The sequence below is a fragment of the Cynara cardunculus genome, assembly GCF_001531365.2.
Source record: "Cynara cardunculus var. scolymus isolate 2C chromosome LG 15, CcrdV1, whole genome shotgun sequence".
Taxonomy (NCBI): Eukaryota; Viridiplantae; Streptophyta; class Magnoliopsida; order Asterales; family Asteraceae; genus Cynara; species Cynara cardunculus.
The window spans coordinates 1,096,398-1,109,607 of NC_037542.1; the positions used below are offsets into that span (position 1 = coordinate 1,096,398).

At 36.7% G+C, this 13,210-nt stretch overlaps 2 protein-coding genes across 2 annotated transcripts; both read right to left on the reverse strand.

Annotated features, from left to right (window-relative positions):
- Nucleotides 1–1,222: 1,222 nt before the first annotated feature.
- On the reverse strand, nucleotides 1,223–3,376 carry LOC112527499 (ribulose bisphosphate carboxylase large chain-like). The gene is made up of 3 exons (XM_025138182.1): nucleotides 3,286–3,376; nucleotides 2,889–3,001; nucleotides 1,223–1,432 (listed from the first exon to the last, which is right to left on the reverse strand). Exons 1-3 carry the CDS (start codon nucleotides 3,374–3,376, stop codon nucleotides 1,223–1,225), a joined length of 414 nt encoding a protein of 137 aa, XP_024993950.1.
- Nucleotides 3,377–6,700: 3,324 nt separating this feature from the next.
- On the reverse strand, nucleotides 6,701–7,159 carry LOC112527500 (nonsense-mediated mRNA decay protein 2-like). The gene has a single exon (XM_025138183.1). The coding sequence runs from the start codon at nucleotides 7,157–7,159 to the stop codon at nucleotides 6,701–6,703; it is 459 nt and encodes a 152-aa protein (XP_024993951.1).
- Between the last annotated feature and the right edge of the window lie 6,051 nt (nucleotides 7,160–13,210).

A 13,210-nucleotide genomic window follows, 5' to 3' on the forward strand; every position in this document is an offset into this window, starting at 1 on the left:
TATAAATAAATATATTTGTCGAAAAGCTTCCATCCTAAAAATTTATTTATTTATTTATAAATTAGAAATTTCGGTTATAAAGGAAATGATTGAAACATTGAACATGTTTTTAGTTGTTGGAGGAAAAAGGAGGAAATCAAGGCTTTAAATATGCTTTGCCGAATTCGTCAACGGTCCTTTAACCGATTAGATAACAACTCACTTTTTCTAATTTTTGTTGTTGTATTCTTTCTAATTCAAAACTTAAATAAAATAATAGTTTGTATAAAACTGAAGTTTTAAAGGTTTTATATTATTATTGTTCAATACCAATAATTATATAAAAAACTATTAAAATGTAAAAAAAAAAATTAAAAATATTATTTCATACAAAGTTCAAGATAAGAAAAAAATCCTCTTGTACTTCAAGATCTAAATGTCTTATAAGAACTCTTTCCAATGGTAATTCTTACAAGTGTCTTTATAACAACTATGTTATTTTAGAGATTTGGTAAAAGTTTGCTTCAATATATATGATAAAATCTCTTCTAAAAATAAGAGAGAATGAAAAAATCTTTAAATTTTGAAAGAATATATATATATATATATATATATATATATATATATATAGTTTGTTTCAAATACAACCTGTTGCATTTGTACAACCAATTCAACTCAATAAATTGAGATATTTATGGAAATGATGAGAGTTCATTTATTATAATTTGAATATTTATGGAAGATGAATATGGTTTATTAATTATGATCAATACTTTATATTAGGAAACAATCAAAACCTCCATGAAAGCACATATTAATCAAATCAAATGGACGGTTAAGATTGGGTTGTATTGGTTGCACAAATATCATAGGTTGTATAATAACCAACCCCTCTCTCTCTCTCTCTCTATATATATATATATATATATATATAGAGAGAGAGAGAGAGAGAGAGGGGGGGGGGTTGAGTTATTATGCAACCATTTACATTTATACAACAATACAACTCAATCTCAATCGTCTATTTAATTTGATTAATATGTGATTTCATAAAAGTTTAGATTGTTTTCTAATATAAAGTATTGATCATAATTAATGGACCCTAGTCATCTTCCACGAATATTCAAATCATAATAAATGAACTCTCATCATTTACATAAATATCTCAATTGATTGGGTTGCATTGATTATACATTTGCTATATATATATATATATATATATATATATATATATATAYATATATCATACAAACTCAAATTTGATCTCCTTCCATACCTCACAAGCAGCAGCTAGTTCAGGACTCCATTTGATAGCCTCACGGATAATTTCATTACCCTCAATAGCAAGATCGCGTCCCTCATTACGAGCTTSTACACATGCTTCTAGAGCTACTCGATTAGCTACAACAATGGGTGCATTTCCCCAAGGGTGCCCTAAAGTTCCGCCACCGTACTATATTATGGAATCATCCCTAAAGATTTCGTCAGAGCAGGCGTATGCCAGGAAATACTCTTAAAACCTATACTTTTTGCATATAAATAGACAACAAAGTTATATATAATTTTTAATAACAACATCTCTAACTTAATAAAATTAAAACTTATATTTTATTCATAAATACATTATAAACAAAGAGTCACTTGCCATTAAATGCAACTTAAATTGTTATGATTATTTTTGTTGTAAGTTTCACATTTTGAAATATCGTAACTAAGGGCCGTTTATCAAACACTTACCCGATTAGCGCTTATCGGTAAAATTTAACACTAACACTTACTTATCGGGTAAGACTTTAGTCCACCAAAACGGCACCGTATGTAACAATTTACCCAGTAAGTGCTTACCGTGGTAAGAGTTGTCGTCCTCACTTACCGGATAAGACTGTTGATTCTTGTCTCGCTCTTACTAGGTAAGATTTTTAGTTTTTACCATATTCATCCCGTAAGGTAATTTGACTTGATAAGCGCTTACCCGGATAAGTGTATGGTAAACGACGACTCATATTTACAAATCAGATGATCATGTAATAAATTTTCAAAATCATGTATAAAATACTAGAATTTAACTTTGTTTAAAATTGAGAGACCATATAAAATTGTGTGATATGGTCCTTCATATAAGGATGGAAACGGGTTAAAAATGGTGTCCTTATTATCGTATCCAATTCTCCTATCTTGCCCTTGCTTTTGTCATTGCTAATGTGGGGAATCGAACCCCCTCTCATTAAGAGAATAGGACAATCTTTGGTACATATTCGTAAAATTTATAGAAAGTAAGCACTAAATAATAAATTAACACATAGGGTCACTACATGTCCACAAAAGCTAAAATCAAGAAATACATTCCGCAGTGTTTAGTATAGGGTACGGGACAGGACAGGATGGAACAAAACTCATTGTCCCATGTTTGGCGCAACATGATACAGAACAAGAACTCATTATCCCACGTTTGGCTTGACATGATACAGGGACAAGAACTGTCTTGGGACAAAAGAGGTTTTTTTCTTGTTCCACCAAAATAAGTGGAACAAGATGGGACAAAAACGAGACAGAAACTAAAATATTACTAATCTACCCGAGTTTGATATATTTTAATGGTCATCACCGCTAGTTTCGACCGCTGCTGCCATCGGCGGCTACCTCCACCTCCACCTCCTCTCCACTACAACAATATCCTTCATCGCCTCCACAACCATCGCCACCTCTACCATAGTCGACCACCGACTACCCTCGTCCATTGCCACCATCACTACCGTCGTTCGCCACCTCTAGCTCCTCCTTACTACAACAACCTCCACAACCACCATCAACTACCGACTACCACCATCCGTTTCCACCTTTACAACCACCATCAGCCACCGACCACCACCAACACTACCACCTTTGGCCACCTCCAACTCCTCCTATACCGCAACAACTTCCTCCATGGCCTCCACAACCATCGTCGACCACTGACCACCACTGTCCATTGTCACCTCTACAACCATTGTCGACCACTGACCAACACTGTCCATTGTCACCTCTACAACCACCATCAACCATCGACCACCATCATCCATTGCCACCACCACTACCATCGTTGGCCACCTCCAACTCCTCCTCTACTGCAACAACTTCCTCCACGACCTCCACGACCACCGTCGATCATTGACCACCACCCTCCATTACCACCTCACCTCCACCATAACCACCATCGCCACTATCTTTACTACATCAACCATAACTACCTCCTCCACCATTGTCAACCACCACCACCATCACAATCCACCATCTTCACGTCCTCTATAACCACTGTCATCCACAAACCACAATTTCCTCTACCTCCGTAACCATCGTCAACCACCGACCACCACCGTCCTTTGCCAATACTACCGTCGGCCGCCACCACCTCCACCATCACTACTAATATCATCAATTATATCAAAATTTTCATTTTAATTTGGTACCATTATATATATGTATTCATTTATATGAAAAATGTGTACAAGTATTTATAAATTAAATTCTTTAATAATTTACTTTATTTGTGTTAATTATAACTATTATATAATATTTAAAATATCAAATAACTTTTGGAGGCTGTCTAGTTCTGTCTCGTGTAGTCCTAGTTGTACCAAACACCAGACATACACTTGTTATGTCTAGTCCTGTCTAGTCCTATCCTATTGTCCTATCTAGTTCTGTCATGTCCAATCATGTCTACGTACCAAACGCTATCTACAAGTTGGATTCTAAGCAATAACTGATACATAAAATTATTATCCATAACAAGAAGAATGAATACTAATCTTCTTAAAAAGCTCATAGGTCTCTACCTCACTTAACTTCAAGATGACATCAATTGTTAAATCAAATGCTTTTGCTTATAGAAGTTAGAAAAATTAAATATACATGCATGATATACAATTTATATATTTATTTTTTCTTAGTGGGTGTTTGGTTGTTTTCCCATTGAATATTGTATAGATTAAGTTGTTTCTATATATTAAGATGTTTGTATGGATAAAACTTAATTGTTGTTTGTTTGTTGTGTTGAATAAATTTTTGAATGGTTGAAATAATCATTAACTTTCTTGTTTGGTTTTTGGTTTTGGTTTTGCTTTTTTCATCCCATGATTTTATTGATGTTTGAACTTTTGTTGGTTCCAGCTGGATCTACAAGAGTTATAGTTTGTAGAAGAGGGAGCGATGAATACAAACACAGAAACTTTCATTTTTAAAAATTACATATTCATAAAGAATGATCAATACAAATTTACAGATTATTTGCAAAAAAGATAAGGTAAAGAAACCTATATAAACAATCTAAAGATACACACTATTACACTTACCAAAGAGAAAAGATTTGTTGTAAGAAATAAAGACTTAGAAAAGTGTTCTTCACTTGTTTAAAGTGGTTCTTTCTCTTTAGAGAGAGAGAGAGAGAGTAGTGAGAGAAGTAACTTCTTGGGTAAATTTTTTAGAGAGGAAGATTGAAAATAGAGTAGAGAACACTCCGTTATTTGTATCCGTTGCATTAAATGCAATTCAGAAGGCACACAACACGTATCAAGCTTTTGGAGGTAAGCTTGTCCTTTGCTACAGTGAACAATCCTTTTGGTTGTTCATGAGCAGACATCTTTCCATAGAGTTGGTGAGCACAATAGAGTCAACTGAGTGGCTCTGTATAGTACTATACTATGGAAAAGGTATGGGTTTGTCCTTAGTGTGTGGAAGGACAAGACAAAAACAAACATGCATGGTAAGCTTCATTTAATCGCTAAATGTTGGGATGATGCCGGAGGTCTCTTTAGCATTTGTTGAACTTGTACAGTCTTCACACATATGTTGACGAGCTTGTAATCACTGAATTCCACTTCAGATCACGAACGCGCTAGTCTCTAGTCTTCAGTTTCAGTCTTTAACATTGCTGAAGGTTCTTTGATGTGAGTTTTATCTAACAGTCACTAGAGAGTTACAATACATGTTGAGCGATTACTGAACAGACTCAATGATGATCGTTGATACTGAATATATAGAAACACTATACTTCAATAGGTAAAAGGGATTATCATCAAATCAATGAGAGAGGATCAACAATCTCCCCCTATTTGATGATGACAAAGCAACATAAAGAGAATTGCCTGAGTTACAATAGTAAGAAAAAGTTACAAGTAAAGTACAAGTCCCTTTTAACTATTTTGGGATCTTTTTTAGTGGTTTAGTTTTCTTATATAAGTTTACTTAAGTTGTAAAGGATTACAAATTTAAGAGAAACAAGTACAAGTTATGATAACTGAAATTGAAAGCTTATTCACTGACTGAAAATTGTCAGTGAATGTAAGAGTAAACTAGAACTCATAGATACATGTCCCTATTACTCTTTCATAGATCTTTTTCAGTGATACTGGAGAAATACTCATATTATTCATTGGAAAGATACAAGTGTTACATCAGTAAGTTCTGAACCTATTACATATAAGTTGTATACTGAAAGAAGAGATAAGGAAAAAAAGATTTACAAGATAGAAAGTTTTAAAATATCTAAGTCGCTGAAGTCGATGTACACAAGTACTTCTTCTCCAAGCTTCTTTCGACGTAGATATTCCTTTCTGATCCTGCGGTCCATTGTCTCACCATTTAGGTCATTATCCAACCAAGATCATAGAAATTTGAGGTGTTCTATTATACAGAGATAGAACTCAGATACTCTTTGAAAGTTGTACTTGCCATCATAGTTAATGAATATAAATCCATACTCAGGCTTGAAATGCACAGTGTTTGGGTGTATAAGGACCCTTCGCTGGCGCAGAGAGATACAACATAGAGACATTTGGCTTCTTCGAGTCCTTTAGGATTTCCTCTAAAGAGAACTTAGTTTCATGTTCGTTCCTCAGAGTTGGTCTATCATTAGGATCTGAAGGTTTTCTTCGTCTTTCTAGGATTAATGCTGGTACTGAAGGAACAACAATATACCTGGACATCTTCTTGATAAGATCATTGAGGATGTCTTAGATAATCTGCTTGTGCCTTAACTTTGAGCACTGGATGGCTTATCATATTTCCAATCATTCACCATAGCCATATTGACCAAGGTAAGAAGGATATTCAGTGACCACATCAAGGTTATCTCTGGTGATAACGATGGAGATGAGCATTCCTCCATCTTTCATCCATACGCTGATTGTGACATTTGGAATACGATGGGGACTTATTCTTTTCTTTACACGATCTTCGCTCCATCTCTTATCACGGTCCCTCAGCGCCAATGCTCTTTGATGTTCATGTTCAGCTTGTGAGAGCAGCTAAGTCTGGGCCCGGGGTTCATCTTCTTCGACTTTCCTTTGGGGAGAACTTTAACAACAAGTGACTTGGCTAGGTTGAGGTTGTCTTCAGTTTGTTGATGTTGAATATGAAGTTCTTCCTCGGCCTTGAGCACTTCCTCTCTTTCAGCATCTATGAGAAAGTTGAACTCACCACAACCAGAGGTACGAAGAGGAATTTTTTCTCTGGTTTGGTCGAGGTACTCCCTCAACTAAGTCATCTGTTGGTCAAAGAGAGCTCCAGATGTTGGGACGAAAGGTATCCTTTCATCTGGATGACCATAGGGAATGGTGGAGGTGATAGGAGAGGAGAGGGATTGAGAAACAAAGGGAACAAGCCTGGAGCTTTGACCAACCCTTGTGTGGTCAATAAGCTTGAAGAAAATAGCTAGGTTCCCATCTTTAGCAACACTTTTGTTCTAGGAGGTCGTGTGTTGGTTTCCTTGAGATTTCTCTTTCTCCCCCTTGGATGAAAATTCCCTGAGAGAGACTCCTTTTTGAGCTGGGGCAGGTCTGGTGTGGTATTGAATAGTGAAGTTGTCATCATCGTCATCTTCATCATCATCATCACCACCTAAGTCTTGTCCAACATCAGGAAGGGAAAGAGAATCATCTTCTTCATCATCTTCCTCATCACCAGCATTAGTTGTAGAGGTGCTGGGAAGGTCTTCGTCTTCAACAAGAGCTATGATGGCATCGTCATCATCCTCGGCTTCAGCTTCAGCTTTAGCTTGATGGGATATAACGACATCCTCAGAGTGAGGGATAGGAATATGCGGTTCTACAGCTTCAACTTCAGATTGCAGGATCAAGGTTTGAGGTAAAGAACCTTCGACTTCTTCTGCTTCAGACCTTTCCACTTCAGCTTCAAACGGCATTATACCAGCAACAGGAGGTATGTCTTTCTCTCCCTCTTTGTCATCAGCAAGACTAGAGGTGAGATCATCAAGACGTTTAACAATATCTTATGTGCACTGCTCTAGGTCGGACATAGCCTGAGCTTGGAGGAGATTAAGCTGAAGCACTTGATCCATAAAATGTCGATCAACAAATGTGAAGGAAGGTTCAGGAATCGATGAGGGGCGTTGAAGAAGGTTTAGTTTCTGCTCCATCAGCTCACCATGCCTGGCAAGCTGGATTTGCACTTCATCAACCTTGCTATTTAAAACAATGATGGCTTCAGTGTAGGTGCATAGATCAACTTGAACCGCAAACAACAACTCCTTCACCTCATTAACCTCAGCTTTGACAGTAGAGAGGCCTGAGGTGAGGTCTTCCTTGATAGGCATGCCTTGGTGGACCTTGTCCATTTTGTCCATGACAGTTGCTACTGCAGTGAATATGAGTTTGACATCTTCAGCCATATCATAATCAGTCTCCATGGCTGAAGGTTTTGCAGCAAAAGGACCTGAAAAAGAAGATAACTAAGCATAAGGAAGCTCTTGGTTAGAAGAAATGAAAGGGTAGGAAGATGGTAGAGTACCTGAAGGGTCTTCAGCATTATCTGAAGGATGGACGCTGGTTCTCTCAAGGTTGCCTTCGAGAGGATAGGCTTCTTGTGACTGAGGCACCTCGAGAGGAGCCACCTCAGGTTCTATGGTGATTGCTTCATCACCAGTGAGGACAATCACTGATGAATCACCAACATGTGTGAGACCAAAGAAGGAGGGAAGGAGAGAGGCTGAGAAAGGTAGAAGTGAGAGTTCAGCAGTGGCAATGATGATATTAACACCTTTAGTGATTTGATTCACTGAGGCATTTGGGAGAAAAGCCACTTGTACGACAACGTCTGAGGAGATCACTAAAAAGCTAGGTAGGGGTAGAAGAGAGAGTGCCTCGAGGATAAGGCTTGTTTCAATGATTGAAACCTGTTAGGAGGTAACAGCCAGCAACTTGGTTGGCCCCTTTTTGTCTTTCTTGGCCCTGAATGGAGGAACAAGAGTGGCTTGTGTGGAGATCCTCTTAAAAGATATGGTGGTGGTAGGGATAGACTGAGGAGGGTTTGCCTCAGTACTGATCACCTGTGGGAGTGAGAGGAAGGGGTAGATGACATACCTATGCCATGAGCGATGGCAAGCATTGGTGCGAACATACCAATATCTTCAGGTTTAGACTTGTGGTCCAAGATTCTAGACCCAAGCCGGGTCCACAAGAGTTTTAGAGGAACAGTTTGTAGAAGGGGGGGAAGAATACAAACACAGAAAACTTTCGTATTTAAATATATATATATATATTGATAAAGAATGATCAATACAGATTTTTTGCAGATTGTTTGCGGAAATAGAAAAGGTAAAGATAACCTATCTAAAACAATATTAAGATTACACACAAGTATATTTAGCAAATAGAAAATATTTGCCGAAAAGATAAAGACCTTAAAGATGTTCTTCTTGGGTAAGAACTTTAGAATTCTTGAGAGAGATCCTAACTTGCTTGAAGATAAGCGTATGTGTGCTTTTGATAGACGTGAGATCTCTCTTGTATGAAGAGAGCACTTAGCTATTTATATCCATTGCATTAAATACAAATAAGAAGGGTTGGAACACATGTCAAGCTTTAAGAGAAAAGCTTGTCCTTTGCAATAGTGAATAGTACATTTGTCTATTCATGAGCAGACATTCTTTCATGGAGTTGGTGGGCATTAGAGTCAACTAGTCGGCTCCGTGCAGTACTATCCTCTTGAAAGGGTATGGGTTTGTCCTTTGTGTATGGAAGGACAAGACAAAAATAATCGTGCATGGCACGCTTCATTTGATCGCTGAATGCTAGAATAACGCTGGAGGTCTCTTCAGCATACACTGAGGCTTGTGCGGTCTTCACACATATGTTGACCAGGTTGTAATAACTTAATACCGTTTCAAATCATGAACGTGCCAGTCACTAATTTTCAGTTTCAGTCTTCAACATTCACTGAAGGTTCTTTCGTGTGAGTTTTTTCTTCTTGAAGTATCACTATCGTTGTAGGATTACAATGCGTGTTTTAGCGATCAGTGAACAGACTCAGTGATGATCGTTGGAACTGAAAAGACAAAAACAATAATACTTCGAAAGGTAAAAGGGATTATCATCAAATCAATGAGAGAGAGGATCAACACGAAGTCCGTGGTAATGTGTTCTTTTTCCATTAAGGAATCTCCAAGGATTGGAGGCTTTCATAGGGCCTTTGGTACTCCGCTTTGACTTGTAGGCAAGTAACACATCTTTCCACAAACCTGGTCATATCAAACTTCATGATGAGCCAACAATAATTCAACTTCAAATCCTTATACATCTTTGTACTAACATAATGGATGGAGTACTTGGACTTATGAGCGTTCTCTAAGAGCAACTCCTTGTTTCCTACTAATTTGGGTACCCAGACTCGGCCTCCAAAAAGATTTAGACCATAACCATTTTCTGTTAGCAAGTCATATTGTTACCATGACTTCTGCTTTAAGATTATCTTCTAGAAGTGCATTGGCTTGGCACACTTCAATTATCTTGATTAAATTCGATATTATGTCGATCTTTCAGAGTGAACCTTGAATACTTCCACTATGTCCTTTTTGGCTTAAGGCATCCACTACTACATTCACCTTACAAGAGTGGTAAAGAAACTCGCAGTCATAATCTTTTAGTAGTTCTATCCACCTCCTTTGATGCATATTTATCTCTTTTTGATTGAAAATATACTTCCAAATTTTATCGTTAGTGAAAAGAGTACACTTTGTGCCATAAAGATAGTGTTGCTTCAATATCAAGGCGAACACTATCACTGCTAATTCCAAGTCATGGGTTGGGTAGTTCTTCTCTTATTCCTTCAGTTGACGGGACGCATAAGCAATCACTTTTCCTCTTTGCATCAACACAGATCCCAAATACATCTTGGAGGCATTGCTAAAGACCACAAAATCTTCTGATCCCTCAGGCAGAGATAAGACTACTTGCCTCACTAAATTTCTTTTTTAGGATTCTGAAAGTTTGGTCTTGAAGCTTCAGACCACACGAACTTGACGTTCTTATTTGTGAAGGCCTTTAATGGTGAATCAATCTTTGAGAAGTCTTAAATGAACCTTCGGTAGTAGTTGACTAATCCCAAGAAACTTCTAATCTCTATTGGGCTTGTTGGTGGATCCTAATTCATCGTTGTTTCAGTCTTAGGTAGGTCCACCTTTACTTCATGTCGACTTACCACATGGCCTAGATAGTGAACTTCCTGAAGCAAAATTCGCATCTGGAGAACTTAGCGAACAATTTTCTCTTCGAAGAACTCCAAGGATTTCCCTAAGATGGTGTTCATGCTCGAATTCATCCTTTGAGCATACAAGGATGTTGTCAATGGATCCATTTACCAACTTGTATAAGAAGGGGTAACAAACTCGGTTCATCATGTCTATAATGTGATCCCATATTCAAGTCATAACAATCAATTCATAATAAGAATCAAGAAGAATAAGATGAATAGAATATGTCGGCCAACTTGATTAATTCCAAGTAAGTACAATGTGTTCTTGATCTCTAATCTCTCTCAGTCTCAATTTAACTCTTAATTATGATTAACTACTAACAAAACTAACAACACAAACTATTTATACCAACACTCTAAAAGGAAATAAAACTAACCTTCTATAAAAGGAAAGTACAATACAAAACATTATAAAACATTTTAAACATAGGGACTTGAATTCAACATTTTTGTTCCAACATATAAATATTGCGCAAGATTTTGTCAAACCAAATGGCATCACCAAGAACTTGAAGTGTTCATATCTTCTCCAAATAGCCAACTTCAAAACTTCTTCACCCAGGCCCTGAGGGATGTAGTGGAATATCTCATCAACTGAGGCTTTAATTACAGGCATACACAACAATTGTGGCCACTGAGTTTATCAGGGCTGATTTCTTGCAATCACAATTTACCGGGATTACTCCAGGTGTAGCCTAGGACACCCTTCCAATTAAAACATCTTCACCCCTAAGTCTCACTCCTGGCCCTTGCAATTCGCCAAAGAGTGGAGTGGATACTTGTTCTTTACCATCACCTTGTTCAGTTCTCTATAATTTATGGACATCCGCATAGTCTCTTTCTTCTTCATGAAAAGAACCGGAGCTCTTAAAGATGATAATCTCGTCCTCATGAATCCATTATCGAGTAACTCTTACAATAGAGTCATCATTTCCTATATTTCAGATGGTTCTAGATGGTAGGGAGCACGAGCAATTGGCGTTGAACCCAAAACAAGATCAATACGAAACTTCACATGTAGTTGGTGATTAGCTAAGTAGTTCATTCAAAAAAACATCTGGGTACTCGCAAGCTATTTCGACATTTTCAATCTTTTTCTAGAAATTTGCATCCACGACATAAGCCAAATATGGGAGATGCCCCTTGGATAGGCACTTGCATGTAAAGACAAGATAATTGGGGTAGCCCCTCTACTTTTTTCTCCGTAAATGGTTGTTTATTCGTCATTTGACAAGGATATCTATATCATTGTCTTGGGTCAAGTAATCTTGATAAGGTTCTCAACCAACCAATTCATCTCTACTGCAGTATGGAACCCATTTATTGACATTGGTAACAAGCTCACCAAGAATTGCTTCCCATCAACTTCTAATGTGTAATTATCGAAACGCTCATGGACCAAGGACCAGAGGAGCTCTGGTTGGTCTTGCTCTGTATGATAAAAAATTTACCGTGGGTCTTTTTCAAAGATATTGGGTATTTGAGTAACTCTAAATTCAAGATCTTCAAACTTCGTCTACAAATTTGACACAAGCGCTCTTCTAACTTTAAATTCAATTTACGGATATAGTTTTATTTATAAGTTCAATTTTATTATAGGGTTAACTTCATTTAAACTAATCATTGATATTGTTTCATTTCTAAATTCAAGTCTGAAGAGTCATTCTTCAGAGTTATACTTCAAAGTTATTTCAATAGTACAAGTCCAAAGTCATTCTTCAGAGTTTTACTTCAGAGTTATTTCAAGAGTACAACTCTGAACTCATTTTCCAGAGTTATACTTCAGAGTTATTTCAAGAATACAAGTCTAAAGAGTCATTCTAAAGAGTTACCTCACCCGAACTCTGAAGTCTGCTTTTTCAGACTTAGCTCACCCGAACTCTAGAGTCTGAACTCTGAAGTCTTTTTTTAGACTTAGTAAAAGAAGTCTGAAATATTCTTTTTCAAACTTAGAAGTCTGAACTCTGAAGTCTTCTACAAGTCTGAAGAATCATTTTTCAGAGTTGGCTCACCTGAATTCTGAAGTCTTCTTTTTCAGACTTAGCTCACTCGAACTCTAAAGTCTGAACTCTGAAGTCTTTTTTTCAGACTTAGAAGTCTGAATTCTGATTTAGTGGGACTGATTTTATATTTTAGAGTTATTTCAACAATACACGTCTGGAAAGTCATTCTTCAGAGTTATTTCAAGAGTACAAGTCTGAAGAGTCATTCTTCAAAATTAGCTCACCTAAAATCTGAAGTTTTCTTTTCCAGACGAAACACCATGTAGAGCCTTTGCATAATGCATGCAGAGCATCTGGCATGCCTATACAGAGCTCTTAAGTCTGAAATTTTTTACTTCAGAGTTATTTCAAGATTACAAGTCTGAAGTCATTCTTCAGAGTTATTTCAAAAAGTACAAGTTATAAGTCATTCTTCAGACTTATACTTTAGAGTTATTTTAATAGTACAAGTCTGAAGAGTCATTCTAAATTTACTTCTTAGGTTAAATTCAATTTAGTGATATAGTTTCATTTCTAAATTTAATTTTATTCTAGAGTTAACTTCATTTTAACCAATTATTGATATAGTTTCATTACAAAATTCAAGTCTGAAAAGTCATTCTTCATAGTTATTTCATTAATACAAGTCTAAAGTCATTTTTCATAGTTTTACTTCACAGTATTTCAAGAGTACAAGTATGAATTCATTCTCCAGAGTTATA